This window comes from Lutra lutra, chromosome 12 (genome assembly GCF_902655055.1).
Source record: "Lutra lutra chromosome 12, mLutLut1.2, whole genome shotgun sequence".
Taxonomy (NCBI): Eukaryota; Metazoa; Chordata; class Mammalia; order Carnivora; family Mustelidae; genus Lutra; species Lutra lutra.
In genome coordinates this window covers 56486759-56501220 of record NC_062289.1, presented here as the reverse complement: position 1 = coordinate 56501220, position 14462 = coordinate 56486759, and the positions used below count along the sequence as shown (strand labels likewise).

General features: G+C 38.7%; 1 protein-coding gene across 7 annotated transcripts in view; it reads left to right on the top strand.

Annotated features, from left to right (window-relative positions):
• The window catches only part of L3MBTL4 (L3MBTL histone methyl-lysine binding protein 4), a 465624-nt gene that overhangs the window by 92825 nt on the left and 358337 nt on the right, over nt 1-14462 (top strand). For all 7 annotated transcript variants that reach the window (XM_047697687.1, XM_047697683.1, XM_047697681.1 and 4 more), the window contains one exon: nt 13820-13874. In XM_047697687.1, coding sequence (XP_047553643.1) covers nt 13820-13874 — 55 coding nt within the window. The remainder of the gene's footprint in view (nt 1-13819; nt 13875-14462) is intronic.

The window sequence follows — 14462 nt, the reverse complement described above, 5'->3', positions numbered from 1 at the left end:
AGAAAATATTTAGGATAGGGTTGTATTAGTTTCTTAATCTTCAGTAGTACCTAATTTTTTTTATTATTTCGCTGCCCTACACTTGACTACTATACCAGTTTACATCAGCCAGTAGAATTCATTTATATATGGCGGAACCATAGAAAGGGGACGTGCTCTCTCTCTCTCTCTCTCTTTTTTTTTTTTTTTTTGTGTAAGTCTTAGCTGATACTGTTTTAAAATATACCTGGAATTTTTTTTTTTGTTTTTTTTTTTTTTAAAGATTTTATTTATTTATTTGAGAGAGAGACAGTGAGAGAGAGCATGAGCTAGGAGAAGGTCAGAGAGAGAAGCAGACTCCCCATGGAGCTGGGAGCCCGATGCGGGACTCGATCCCGGGACTCCAGGATCATGACCTGAGCCGAGGGCAGTCGTCCAACCAACTGAGCCACCCAGGCGTCCCTGGAATTTTGTTTTTATTCAGGTAGAGTGAGACTAACAGATCTATAGGTGATTTCTGAAAATTAGTTTGCTACTCACATTTCCGAAGCGGGGAGCACAGCACACGGTGCAACACTGTCCCAGGAAGCCCTAGTATGTTCAGGGACAGAATGAAGGAGGGGAAAACATGGGCAAGATTCTTTATTGTGTGTGTGTGTGTGTGTGTGTTTAAAGTTTTATTCATTTATTTGACAGCAAGAGCAGGAGCACAAGCAGGGGAAGTGGGAGAGGGAGAAACAGGCTTGTTGCCAAGTAGGGTGCCCAATGCAGTCTAGATCCCAGGACCCTGGGATCATGACTTGAGGGGAAGGCAGATGCTTAACAACTGAGCCACCCAGGCATCCCCTTTATTGTGTTTTTTAATAGGAATGAATGGATGAGGAGGGTCAGGAAACTAAGGAGGTCTAGGATTGGCTGGTTTTAATAATTTCTGTAGTTTCTGGCTTGGGGGATGTTCTCTGATTGTCGGGTACCTGGCCCTGGGATGATTTAGGGCTGGAAGATAACCTCCCAGACTGCAGGAACTTGGTAAGTAGTAGTGAGTGGGGAATGGGCTCAGGGTTGGTTGGTTTGCATTTCAAAGACATGATCCAGGCAAGTTGTTGGCTATCTCTAAGAATTAATTTTCCCACCCACAAGCCTCCAAAATGTCACAGCATTATAAAATACTAAAAAATAAAGAACATGATGAATACAAATACTAGAGAGAGATTTCTTTCAGAGATTATATTATTGAATATTTGAATAAAATGAGATCATTTCCTTCTGTCTGTCTGCATCTGAATTCCAGGAGAGCAAAGGAAAGTAATCCTTTCCTGTTTTATTATTATTATTATTTTTTAATCTGAAAGGTTAATTTCATTTGTCTTAGTTTGTCATGCATATTGGATCAGAGACAAAGAGAATATGAAAAGTGAACTTGACAAAAAGTGAAATTCAAATGCTAGTTTATTACTAGAGTTACCAAAGGAGATTTCAATGGTTTCCATAATTCAGGAAACCAATAGTTGTCACCATTTATTCCTATGGAAGAGAAGCAGTGGTGGTTGGATAGCTGTCCTGGGCCCCAGGGACTGGTCTGAGGGTGAGAGTGGAAAGGGCAATATATGGTAGCTCCAAAGTTAGGACTTGAAATTGCTAATCACAGATAAGTGGATGAAAATCCTTTGTTTCGCTTCCTTGATTGGAATTTGTAGTTAGGGAAATGTAGACACTGATTAATTAGAAAAATCACTGTGACTTGTAGTAAAAGTACATGATGCATCCAGGTCCATCAGGAGGTAACAGAACGTGAAGGCTTGTTGGTTATTTTACCACTTTATAATCCTCTCTTCCAAATGATGCATTTTAGGTTGGCTAATGGAAATGTACTGTAGCAAAGACTTATTTTGTGTTCCTTGAACCACTCTCTCTCCCTTTTCAGAGTGTTTTTTTCCCCCCTAATGCTTTATTTTCAGTTTTCAGAACTGAAGTTTGAAGCCTGAGAAATCACAGTAATGGTTTTATTTTTCTCAATTCATACTGATTTTCTTAAGTGTTCTGTCTGAGAAGATAAGGAAAAATGCTCATTTTACCTTTCTTTTTTTTTAATTAACTCTCTATTCATTAATAGCAGTGTGGATTTACTACCTTTATGAAATAATTAGCTCAGATAGAAGCAAAGAATGTTAAAACTAGCAGGAGCTTTGGAGAACACTTAGTCTAATCCTTTTATTTAATTATTTTTTAAAAGATTTTATTTATTTCTTTGACAGAGAGAGAGAGATCACAAGTAAGCAGGCAGAGAGAGAAGGGGAAGCAGCCTTTCTGCTGAGCAGGGAGCCTGATGCAGAGCTCGATCCCAGGACCCTGAGATCATGACCTGAGCCGAAGGCAGACGCTTAACCCATTGAGCCACCCAGGCGCCCCAATCCCTTTATTTTATAGACAAGAGAAATTAGGTCCAGATAATATATATAATTTGTTCATGATTATATACTTTTGTGGGTGGGGTTGGCATTTGGCCTTATCCCAAATTCAGCATTTTTCCTGTTCTAAGGTATGATATTAAGTACTCTTTTATTTACAAAATTGTCCAAAAAATGAGGCCAGTGTATCTTAAGAGAAACATAAATTTATTCTTAAATACAAAATTGCAATCTTTCAGGTGTATGTCTACGTATCTCTATAACCTTGATTCATCCAAAAAACATACGGACATAAGGAGCTTGGGTAATTTAATTCCAAAGTGAGAGGTAACATTATTTTTTGCAGGAATATGATTCTTCTATATAGGCAGAATTTCAATAGCAAATAAAGAAGTGTGAACCAAACATCCTAATCTACAAACAGAGTGACAAGCAGCATATTATATATTTCTTTTTATATTTGAATGATACAGTGATTATAAAAATGCTTCAGTAACTGTTGTGCTCACATAATCAACTCTTGAATACTATTTCTTGTTACCATTTTCAATTTTTACAGTAGAACTTTCATGAGAAAAGACTGGTGTTGTTTTGAATTATGTAAATTTCCTGTGTGTTGAGTGGGTAAAAAGGGATGAAATTGGGGTAAAGAGCTGCCTTAGAAAATTAGACCGATTCAGTTCATCATTTTACATGCAGTCGAACAGGATTAGATTGGATTGGGTTATGGCTTTTCTCTTTCCACCCCCTGCCTGGTAAATGGCGCTGTGGGGTTCATGCTGTGGTCCATAGGCCTTCAGGAGTGGCATCAGCAGAGGCTTGTCGGAAACTGGTGATCTCAGGCCCTAACCCAGACCTATGGAATCAAGGTCTGCCTTTTAACAAGATACCCAAGTGACTCATATGCATTTAAATTTTGAGAAGCTCTGGATTATAGTTTTATCAGGTTCTATTGTTTTAATTGCATAAAGATATCCATGATACCTTTGAGTGTGAAATCAGCCAGGTAGAAAAGTACTTGAATTCATGCCATCATTCAGCAAATATTTGTTGAGCTAGATTAGGTGCCAAGTTATGTTTTGGGGATGAGAGATGGTTAAGATACTGTCTGCTTCAGTAAACTCATCAAAGCAGGTGAGACCAGTAAGACAGATGATGGTAGTGCAATGTGATAAGCCCAATAATAGAGATTTGTATAATGTGATAAGCCCAATAATAGAGATTCCAGGTTTCAGTAGGTTACCTAATTTTCATGGGTGGAGAGGGGAGGAGGAAGTAAGAGCAAAGAAATCTCCCCGAGTTGATTCCTTTTTTTTTTTTTTTTTAAAGATTTTATTTATTTGACAGAGAGAGAGAGATCACAAGTAGGCAGAGAGGCAAGCAGAGAGAGAGAGAGAGGGAGGAGGGAGCAGGCTCCCTGCCTAGCACAGATGCAGGCCTCAAACCCAGGACCCTGAGATCATGACCTGAGCCGAAGGCAGAGGCTTAACCCACTGAGCCACCCAGGTAGCCCACCCCAAGTGACTGCTAAGGATAAGTAGGCATGAATTAGTTTTCTATTGCTGCTTAACAAATTACATCCAACTTAGTGGCTTGAAACAGCTAGTTATTATTACGTCACATTTTCTGTAGGCAAGACACCCAGGCATGGCTCAATTGAATTTTCTGCTTCGGGTCTCAAAGGGTAAAAACAAAGTGTTGGCCTGGCTGAGATCTTTTTGGGTGTGGGGGGTGTGCTCAGTGGCATCTTTCCAAGCTCATGTGGTTGTCGACAGAATTCTGTTCCTTGTGGTTATAGGACTGAGGTTTCTGCTTTCTGCTGGGTGTTGAGCAAGGGCTGGTCTTGGCTCCAAGAGACCCTGTAGTTCCTTGTTACAGGCCTTTTCACAGCATGGTAGCCAGCTCTTTCAAGGCCAGCAGGAGATCCTTCTGCTTTAGTCAGCTAAGGTGGAGCCATCTGTTAAAATGCAGTCAAGGGACTTTGGATCTGCACTTTGAAACCTGGTGGAGAGAGATGTGGATCCATTGGCCATCTTGTCTGTGAGTCAGAGTGAACAGGACAGAGGTGGGCAGGAGGGAAGCTCTGGAGAGCCGCAGGGATGGTTGCATACAAGGTGCAGGAAGGCAGGGAGGCATAGGTGAGGCCAGAGTGGTGCAGGGAGAATGTGCCAGTGCAGGGTTGTCACAGAGGAGGTGAGAATGTGATAAGGAGTGGGAGACCGCTCAATACATTTAAGTCTTTATTCTTTTCTCCATTAGCCATTCAGTGGTAAACACCTATCAGATGATGGACAGTCCGTGTACAAACACTGGACATTGTGTTTCATTTGTGCCCCAAATCCACCGTGGTTCCTTTTATATAATAATGGCTCAAAAATGTTATTTATTTATTATTATAATTTTTAAATATTTTATTTATTTATTTGACAGAAAGAGAGGGAGAGAGCACAAGCAGAGTGGAGGAGTAGAGGGAGAGCAGGGAGCCCAATGTGGGACTCAATCCCAGGACCCTATGATCATGACCTCAGCCAAAGGCAGATGCTTAATCATCTGAACCACCCAGGCACCCTCGATAAGTGTTTTTTAAATAGGTAATTAATTTGGTTAGGGTTTTGAGATTCTTTACTCTCCCCTCAGTATTCTTTCATCAGAGATTCTGTTCATTTGAGATACGTTTCTTCAGTTGGTCAACAGGAATAGGTAGGCTAACTTAATTTTTATGAAGTCTGGATATATTCTTGGCAGTTTGAAATCTAGCAGAACACTTGACAGCTACCATGGGGAGTCCACCATGTGTCATATGCTGCAATAAGGCTTTCTCCGTGGATCTCAGTTCAGTAAGGAGGTTATGATTTCTCCAAATCACAGACTAGAAAACAGGCTCCCAGAAATGAAATCACTTGCCTAGCATTGCACCACTAGTAAGGTGGACTGGGGATTGGATCCTCAGATGCCTGACTCTAACACTGAACAGAAGAGAACTCACTCACTGTGTGTGAAACACTAAATATTTTAAGGAATCCTATTAAAACACAAGGTTGTCGTATTAAAACAGTGTGTCACTGCTAACTGAAAAGATAAGCCAGAGAACCAGAAGAGAAACACCAGAAGTAGGAGCAAATGCACATGGGAGTTTAGTATATAATATACACACGTTGGGACAGATGAATGGCCACCTGGTGAAGATACTGTGTGCTTACTTCACATTATAGTGTGAATATATTCAGATTTATCAAAGATTCAAATGTGGGAAATCATAAATGTAATAGAAAAACAAAGTAGAAGCTTTTTATAATTTGGGAGGAGAAAAGGATTTTCTAACTTTTATTCAAATCTAGAAGCCATGAAAGAAAAGTTTGGTAATTTCCGTTCTTAAACAACAAAAATCTCTGCATATTTAAAAATATCATAAAAAAGTTAAAAAGACAAATGACAAGCTGGAAAAAGAAGAATAATGCATCTCATAATGTAGACAAAAGACTAATCTTCCTAATTTATCAAGACCCAAAGATGAGTAATCATTCCAACAGAAAATAGATCAAGTATGTAAAATGATATTTGACAGAAAAGGAAAAACAAGAAGCTTTTAAATATACAAAGTGATCTTCAGTTTCATCCTAATGAAACAAATGCAAATTAAAAATTATAGTAAGATATTTTTCATTCATCATCTTGGCAAAAATCCAAAAATTGATAACACACCCTGTTGACAGGCTACAGGAACACAGGTCCTAATCCAAGGCTCATGGGACTGTTGAGTGGGGAAGCTCATGTGGAAATTAGCAGCAGGAAAATATGAGTCTCTGTTAACCAGCAGTTTCTCTTTCTTTCTTTCTTTCTCTCTTTTCTTTCTTTCTTTCTTTCTTTTTAAGATTTTAAAGATTGATTTCTTTATTTGAGAGAGAAAGTGAGCAAGCATGAGCAGAGGGAGGAGCAGAGAGAGAATCACAAGCAGACTCCATGCTGGATGCAGAGCCCAATGTCTTAAGAGCCTGAGAGCACGACAGGAGCCAAAACCAAGAGTCAGATGCTGAACCGACTAAGCCACCCAGGCCCCCCTGGCAGTTTCAGTTCTGAGAAGCCATTCCACAGATATCCTAGCACAAATGGAAAATGACATACATGCTAGTTTTTCACTGTAGTGTAGTATGACTGGGAAAAAAGATCAGAAACAACCCAAACATTCATAAATATGGAACCAGTTAAGTAAATCATGAAATATCATTCAGTGCAATTCTGTGCAGCTGTGAAGAAAGATCGAGAATGTTCTTCGTGACCTGATAAAAATCTCTGAGGTATTTTGTTAAATGAAAAGAGAGGTGGAAAACAGTATTATTATATGCTACCTTTGCACATCAGAGCAAGAAAATAAGAATATATATTCATGTTTCTTTGTATTGTTATAAAGAAAATGTTGCAAGGACATATTAGACTCTAATAACAGTGGTTACTGGGTGGAGGTATTGAGTTGGCCAGATGGAGGTGGATGAGTGGGGAAGTTTTCACTGTACTACTGCTTTCTGTGTATATTTTTACCTTGAACCATCGGAATTCAAAAAACAAATGATATATAGAAAGATACCAAGCTAAGGCATCTCACTGAATCTATCACAGTCATATACGGCTATATTGGCAAGTGGTTGCCTGGCTTGCTTACCCGTCAGTAAAGAAACATTAAACACATATCTCAATCTATGCGTTTATTTGAAAATTGTATGATTTACTATTATACAAATTGTATTTTGTACCTTAAATCTATAGACCAAAACAGGAACTGAAATTGTTTAATATAAAAATGAAATTAATAGTATTTATTCTGTTACAAACAAGTTAGTTATCATTAAAATATTAATATGCATGAATCTTTTTTGAAAGCTTGATTCAAAGCTTTATGTTGACATTATCTGAAGTCTGTTTTTTAGATTCATTTGTAATGGTTATCATATCCAGGATGACTGAGTATCCTGGTTTCTCTAGAACTTAGGGGTTCCCCACATGTGGGACTTCAGTGCTGTGACTAGGTCAATCCGGGGAAAACTGGGGCAGTCAGTCTCCCTTGTCATAGCTTAAAAAGACATATCCCCAAGATATATAAGACTAACTTGGAGAAGTGATCGTTCACCAAACCTACCAAGTCATGACACTCATTTCTCAGCATCTCCCATTAATTATGTGAAGGCTTTTGTGTATTTCACCTGCTGAATTTTCATCTTTCCTGATGACAGTTTTTCTTGGAAATCAATAAAAAGTATCACATATTTGTATTTTTAAAAGTAAGTTCAGGGGACGCCTGGGTGGCTCAGTGGGTTAAGCCTCTGCCTTTGGCTCAGGTCATGATCTCAGGGTCCTGGGATCGAGCCCCACATCGGGCTCTCTGCTCAGCAGGGAGCCTGCTTCCTCCTCTCTCTCTCTGCCTGCCTCTCTGCCTACTTATGATCTCTCTCTCTGTCAAATAAAAAAAAAAATAAAATCTTTAAAAAAAAAAAAAAAAAGTAAGTTCAAAGCCCCCTGAAACCCTTCATTTGGTGGATTTTTTAAAAAGATTTTATTTATTTATTTGAAAGAGTGAGAAACAGTGAGAGAGGGAACACAAACAGGGGGAGTGGGAGAGGGAGAAGCAGGCTTCCTGCTGAGCAGGGAGCCTGAAGTGGGGCCAGATCCCAGGACCCTGGGATCATGACCTGAGGCAAAGGCAGATGCTTAATGACTGAGCCACACAGGTGCCCCAATTTGGAGGACTTCAAAATTGGGAAACTGTTCCCCAATTTTTAAGTGTATAATTGTGAGTTTGCATGTGGGCATACATTGTTTATGACCACAAAACTATGTAAATGAAACATATTTGTGGATACCCATTAACAAATGCTCTTTGCTAGTGAGTATCTTTCTTTTTTTTTTTAATTTTTTTTATTGTGTTATGTTAGCCACGATAAAATACATCATTAGTTTTTGACACAGAGTTCCAAGATTCATTGTTTATGTACAACACCCAGTGCTCCATGCAATATGTGCCGTCCTTAATACCCACCACCGGGGTCACCCATCTCCCATCCTCTCCCCTCCAAAGCCCTCAGTTTGTTCTTCAGAGTCCACAATCTCTCATGGTTCGTTTCCCCCTCTGATTTCCCCCAATTCACTATTCCTTTCTTTTTCCTAATATCCTCTCAGTTATTCCTTATGTTCTACAAGTAAGGGAAACCATATAATTGACTTTCTCTGCTTGGCTATTTCACTCAGCATAATCTCCTCCAGTCCCGTCCATACAAAAGTTGGGTATTCATCCATATATTCCACTGTATATATGAACCACATCTTTTTTATCTACCCATCTGTCAAAGGGCATCTCAGCTCTTTCCACACTTTGGTGATTGTAGACATTGCTGCTACGAACTTTGGGGTACATATGGACCTTCTTTTCACTACATCTATATCTTTGGGGTGAATATCCAGTAGTGCAATCGCAGGGTCACAGGGTAGCTCTATTTTTAATTTTTTGAGGAATCTCCACACTGTTTTCAGAGTGGCTACACCAATTTGCATTCCCACCAACAGTGTAAGAGGGTTCCTTCTTCTCCACATCCTCTCCAACATTTGTTATTTCCTGCCTTGTTAACCTTTGTAATTCTAACTGGTGCAAGATGGTATCTCAATGTGGTTTTGATTTGAATTTCCCTGATGGCTAGTGATGAACTTTTTTTCATGTGTCTATTAGCCATTTGTATGTCTTCATTGGAAAAGTCCCTATTCATGTCTTCTGCCCATTTTTAAACATGATTATCTATTTTTTGTGTGTTGAGTTTGAAAAGTTCTTTATAGATCTTGGATATCAACCCTTTGTCTGTAGTGTCATTTGCGAATATCTTCTCCCATTCCGTGGGTTGCCTCTTTGTTTTGTTGACTGTTTCCTTGGCTGTGCAGAAGCTTTTTATCTTGATGTAGTCCCCAAAGTTCATTTTCGCTTTTGTTTCCTTTGCCTTTGGAAACCTGTCTTGAAAGAAGTGCTGTGGCCCAGTGTTGGAGAGGTTATTGCCTTTGTTCTCCTCTAGGGTTTTGATGGATTCCTGTCTCACGTTGAGGTCTTTTATCCATTTTGAGTTCATCTTTGTGTATGATGTAAGAGAATGGTAAAGTTTCATTCTTCTATATATAGCTGTCCAATTTTCCCAGCACCATTAATTGAAGAGACTTTTTTCCACTGTATATTTTTTCCTGCTTTGTTGAAGATTATTTGACCATAGAGTTGAGGGTCCATATCTGGGCTCTCTACTCTGTTCCATTGGTGTTTGTGTCTGTTTTTGTGCCAGTATCATGCAGGACCCATCCATATGCTGTCTACAAGAGATGCATTTTGAACCTAAAGTTACATCCAGACTGAAAGTGAAGATATGGAGAACCATCTTTCATGCCAGTGGGTCTCAGGAGAAAGCTGGGGTAGCAATTCTCACATCAGATGAATTATATTTTAAGCTAAAGACTGTAGTCAGAGATACAGAAGGACACTACATCATTCTTAAAGGGTCTATCCAACAAGAAGATCTAACAATTATAAATGTTTATGCCCCCACCTGAGAGCAGCCAACTACATAAGCCAACTGTTAATCAAAATAGTCATATTGATAAGAATATGTTAATTGTAGGGGATCTTAACATGCCACTCTCAGCAAGAGATAGATCCTCTAAGCAGAAAATCAACAAAGAAATAAGAGCTTTGAATGACACATTGGACCAGATGGACCTCATAGATATATACAGAACATTCTACCCTAAAACAACAGAATACTCAAGAACATATACTGTGTCACAAATCAGGTCTCAACTAATACCAAAAGATTGAGATTATTCCCTGAATATTCTCAGACCACAATGCTTTGAAACTGGAACTCAATCACAAGAAAAAGTTTGAAAGAAATTCAAACACTTGGAAGCTAAAGACCATCCTGCTCAAGAATGTTTGGATCAATTAGGAAATCAAAGAAGAACTTAAACAATTCATGGAAACCAATGAGAATGAAGACACATTGGTCCAAAACCTATGGGATATGGCAAAGGCAATCAAAGGGGGTAATTCATAGCCATCCAAGCCTCACTCAAAAACATTGAAAAATCCCGAATATACAAGCACTCTTTACACCTTAAGGAATTGTAAAATCAACAACAAATTAAGCCAATCCCTCCCACAAGAAGGGGAATAATTAAGATTGGAGCAGAGATCAATGAGTTAGAAACTAGAGATATATATAGTAGAACACATCAACGAAACTAGAAGGTTGTTCTTTGATAGAATTAATAAGATTGATGAACCACTGGCCAAACTAATCCAAAAGAAAAGAGAAAAGACCCAAATTATTAAAGTTATGAATGAAAGGGAGAGATCACGACTAATACCAAGGAAATAGAAACCATCATCAGAAATTATTATCAACGGCTATATGCCAGTAAGTTAAGCAACCTCGGAGAAATGGATGCATTCCTGGAAACCTATAAATTTCCAAGAGTGAAACAGGAAGAAATTGACAACCTGAATAGACCAATTGAAGCAGTGATCAAAAACCTCCCAAAAAACAAAAGTCCAGGACATGACAGATTCCCTGGGGAATTTTACCAAACTTTCAGAGAAGAAATGATACCTATTCTCCTGAACCTATTTCAAAAAATAGAAACAGAAGGAAAACTTCTAGACTCTTTCTATGAAGCCAGCATTACCCTGATCCCCAAACCAGGCAAAGACTCCATCAAAAAGGAGAATCTATAAAGAACTCCTCAAACTCAACACACACAAAACAGATAATCATATCAAAAAATGGGCAGAAGATATGAACACTTTTCCAATGAAGACATACAAATGGCTATCAGACACATGAAAAAATGTTCATCATCACTAGCCATCAGGGAGATTCAAATTAAAACCACATTGAGATACCACCTTACACCAGTTAGAATGGTCAAAATTAGCAAGACAGGAAACAACATGTGTTGGAGGGGATGTGGAGAAAGGGGAACCCTCTTCCACTGTTGGTGGGAATGCAAGTTGGTGCAGTCTCTTTGGAGAACAGTGTGGAGATTCCTCAAGAAATTAAAAATAGAACTTCCCTATGACCCTGCAATTGCACTACTGGGTATTACCCCAAAGATACAGATGTAGTGAAAAGAAGGGCCATCTGTACCCCAATGTTTATAGCAGCAGTGGCCACGGTTGCCAAACTGTGCAAAGAACCAAGATGCCCTTCAGCGGACGAATGGATAAGGAAGATGTGGTCCATATACACTATGGAGTATTATGCCTCCATCAGAAAGGATGAATACCCAACTTTTGTAGCAACATGGACGGGACTGGAAGAGATTATGCTGAGTGAAATAAGTCAAGCAGAGAGAATCAATTATCATATGGTTTCACTTATTTGTGGAGCATAACAAATAGCATGGAGGACATGGGGAGTTAGGAGAAGGCAGTTGGGGGAAATGGGAAGGGGAAGTGAACCATGAGAGACTAGGACTCTGAAAAACAATCTGAGGGTTTTAAAGGGGGTGGGGGGTGGGAGGTTGGGGGAACCAGGTGGTGGGTATTAGAGAGGGCACGGATTGCATGGAGCACTGGTTGTGGTACAAAAACAATGAATACTGTTATGCTGAAAATAAATTTAAAAAATGATTAAAAAAAAAGAATTTCAGACCAATATTCCTGATGAATATGGATATCAAGATTCTTAACAAGATCCTAGCTAATTGGATCAAACAGTACATTAAAAAAAATTATCCACCATGACCAGGTGGGATTTATCCCTGGAAGGCAAGGGTGGTTCAGCATTTGCAAATCAATCAATATGATAGAACAAATCAATAAGAGAAGAGAGAAGAGCTACATGGTCCTCTCAATTGATGTAGAAAAGCATTTGACAAAATACAGCATCCTATCCTGATTAAAACTCTTCAGAGTATAGGGATAGAGGGAACATTTCTCAGCTGCATAAACTCCATCTATGAAAAACGCACAGCAAATATCATTCTCAATGGGAAAAAGCTGAGAACCTTCCCATTGATATCAGGAAAATGACAAAGATGTCCACTCTCGCTACTGTTGTTCAACATAGTACTAGAAGTCTTAGCAACAGCAATCAGACAACAAAAAGAAAAAGTATTCAAATAGGCAAAGAAGATGTCAGACTCTCTTCACAGATGACATGATACTTTATGTGGAAAAACCAAAAGACTCCATCCCCAAATTATTAGAACTCATAAAGCAATTCAGTAATGTGGCAGGATACAAAATCAATGCGCAGAAATCAGTTGCTTTCTTATACACTAACAATGAAAACATAGAAAGGGAAATTAGAGAATCGATTCCATTTACAATAGCACCAGAAACCATAAGATACCTGGGAATAAACCTAACCAAGAGGTAAAGGATCTGTACTCGAGGAACTACAGAACACTCATGAAAGAAATTGAAGAAGACACAAAAAGATGGAAAAACATTCCATGCTCATAGATCAGAAGAATAAACATTGTTAAAATGTCTGTGCTTCCCAGAGCAATCTATATTTTCAATGCCATTCTGATAAAAATACCAGTGACATTTTTCAAAGTGCTGGAACAAATAATCCTAAAATTTGTATGGAACCAGAAAAGACCCTGAATCACTTTTAGGAAATGTTGAAAAAGAACAACAAAGCTGGGGTCATGATGTTGCCTGATTTCAAGCTTTACCACAAAGCTGTGATCACCAAGACAGCATGGTACTGGCACAAAAACAGACATGTAGACCAATGGAACAGAGTATCTTTCAAAAAAAAGTTATCCCTTAGTCTTTGTTAGGTGGTCCACTTTCCTTCCAGAGTTTCTACGAGAGTATGTCTGATGAATTGCTTGCTCTGTGGAGAGAAGTTCTGCCATGTTCTTGTTGGGCACTTGTGGCGTTTGTCATATTCAATCTGTGGTCTTTTTCAGAGGAATCTTTGAAGTCCTTTGTCTCTACTTTGCAGGTCAGTTTGTCTAAAATTAGATAATATAATCTGGACTGAGTCATAATAATCTGTCATAAGTGCCAGTAGGTTGAAGGAAGATGTATGTTGGAGGACTTGGCTCTGGTGTGGGACTTGCCTCTTCCATCAGCCTGCCTCTGGCATGACTATCACACCCAGGTAGTAAGAAGGCGCCTTTATCCACATCAGTATTAACTGTTATTGAACCTTAATCTCTCTCCTATTTTAGCCAGCAAAGAATTAAGACAGTAATAAAGGATTCCTCCCATGTCCAAATGATCATGGCGTGCCTCTGGGATTTGCATACCCACCCGAGGGCCTGGTTGCTGATGTACTGTCCCCATTGTTACAGTGCTTTTCATGGTGTGGCTTTCTGCACACAGAGAAGTTTGTTTCTGGTGTGTCAAACAGTTATCCAGAAATATGGTCTAAGCCACATTTTCTGTGTTCTAGGAGCAAGCTGAGGAAGATAAGAAGCCCAGAGATGGTGCCACGCCATTGAGTCACGGTAATCATCCCCATCATTTACAATTTTAGTACACAATGAATAACTTTTAAATGAAGTTTTTATTAGATTGCTTTTGTTGTTTTAGGTTTATTAATTAAGTTTGTAATCGTAGTATCATTTATTGTCATTGCTGTTACATACTGTTCTGGAGACTTTATCAGAGTCATCTAAGATTTCCAAATATGTACAGCAAGAAAAATGCTGAAGCTCTGGCCTCATTTATTTGCCTTTTAAAAATGCTGTAAGTAAAACAACTTCCATTTTGTAAACCTTCCCTGAGAACAAGACAATAAGCAATGCTACTTAGTTTAGTGTAATTCTTTGCTTGAGCTTTTCCCAGAGTAGTTTCATCTTCTAATGATCACATTTGTGCTCTTCCACTGAAGTCTTGTTTTAGAGGAGATTGCACATTTGCTCTAAATTGAATATCCCTCATTATGGTTAATACATCAATAGGTTTTAGATAACAGCTTATTAGTATTCAGCAAATTCTCTGATGTTTTAAATTTATTTATTTATTTATTTGTTTGTTTGTTTGTTTGTTTGTTTATTTAAAAGAGAAAGCACAAGTGGGGGACATGCAGAGGG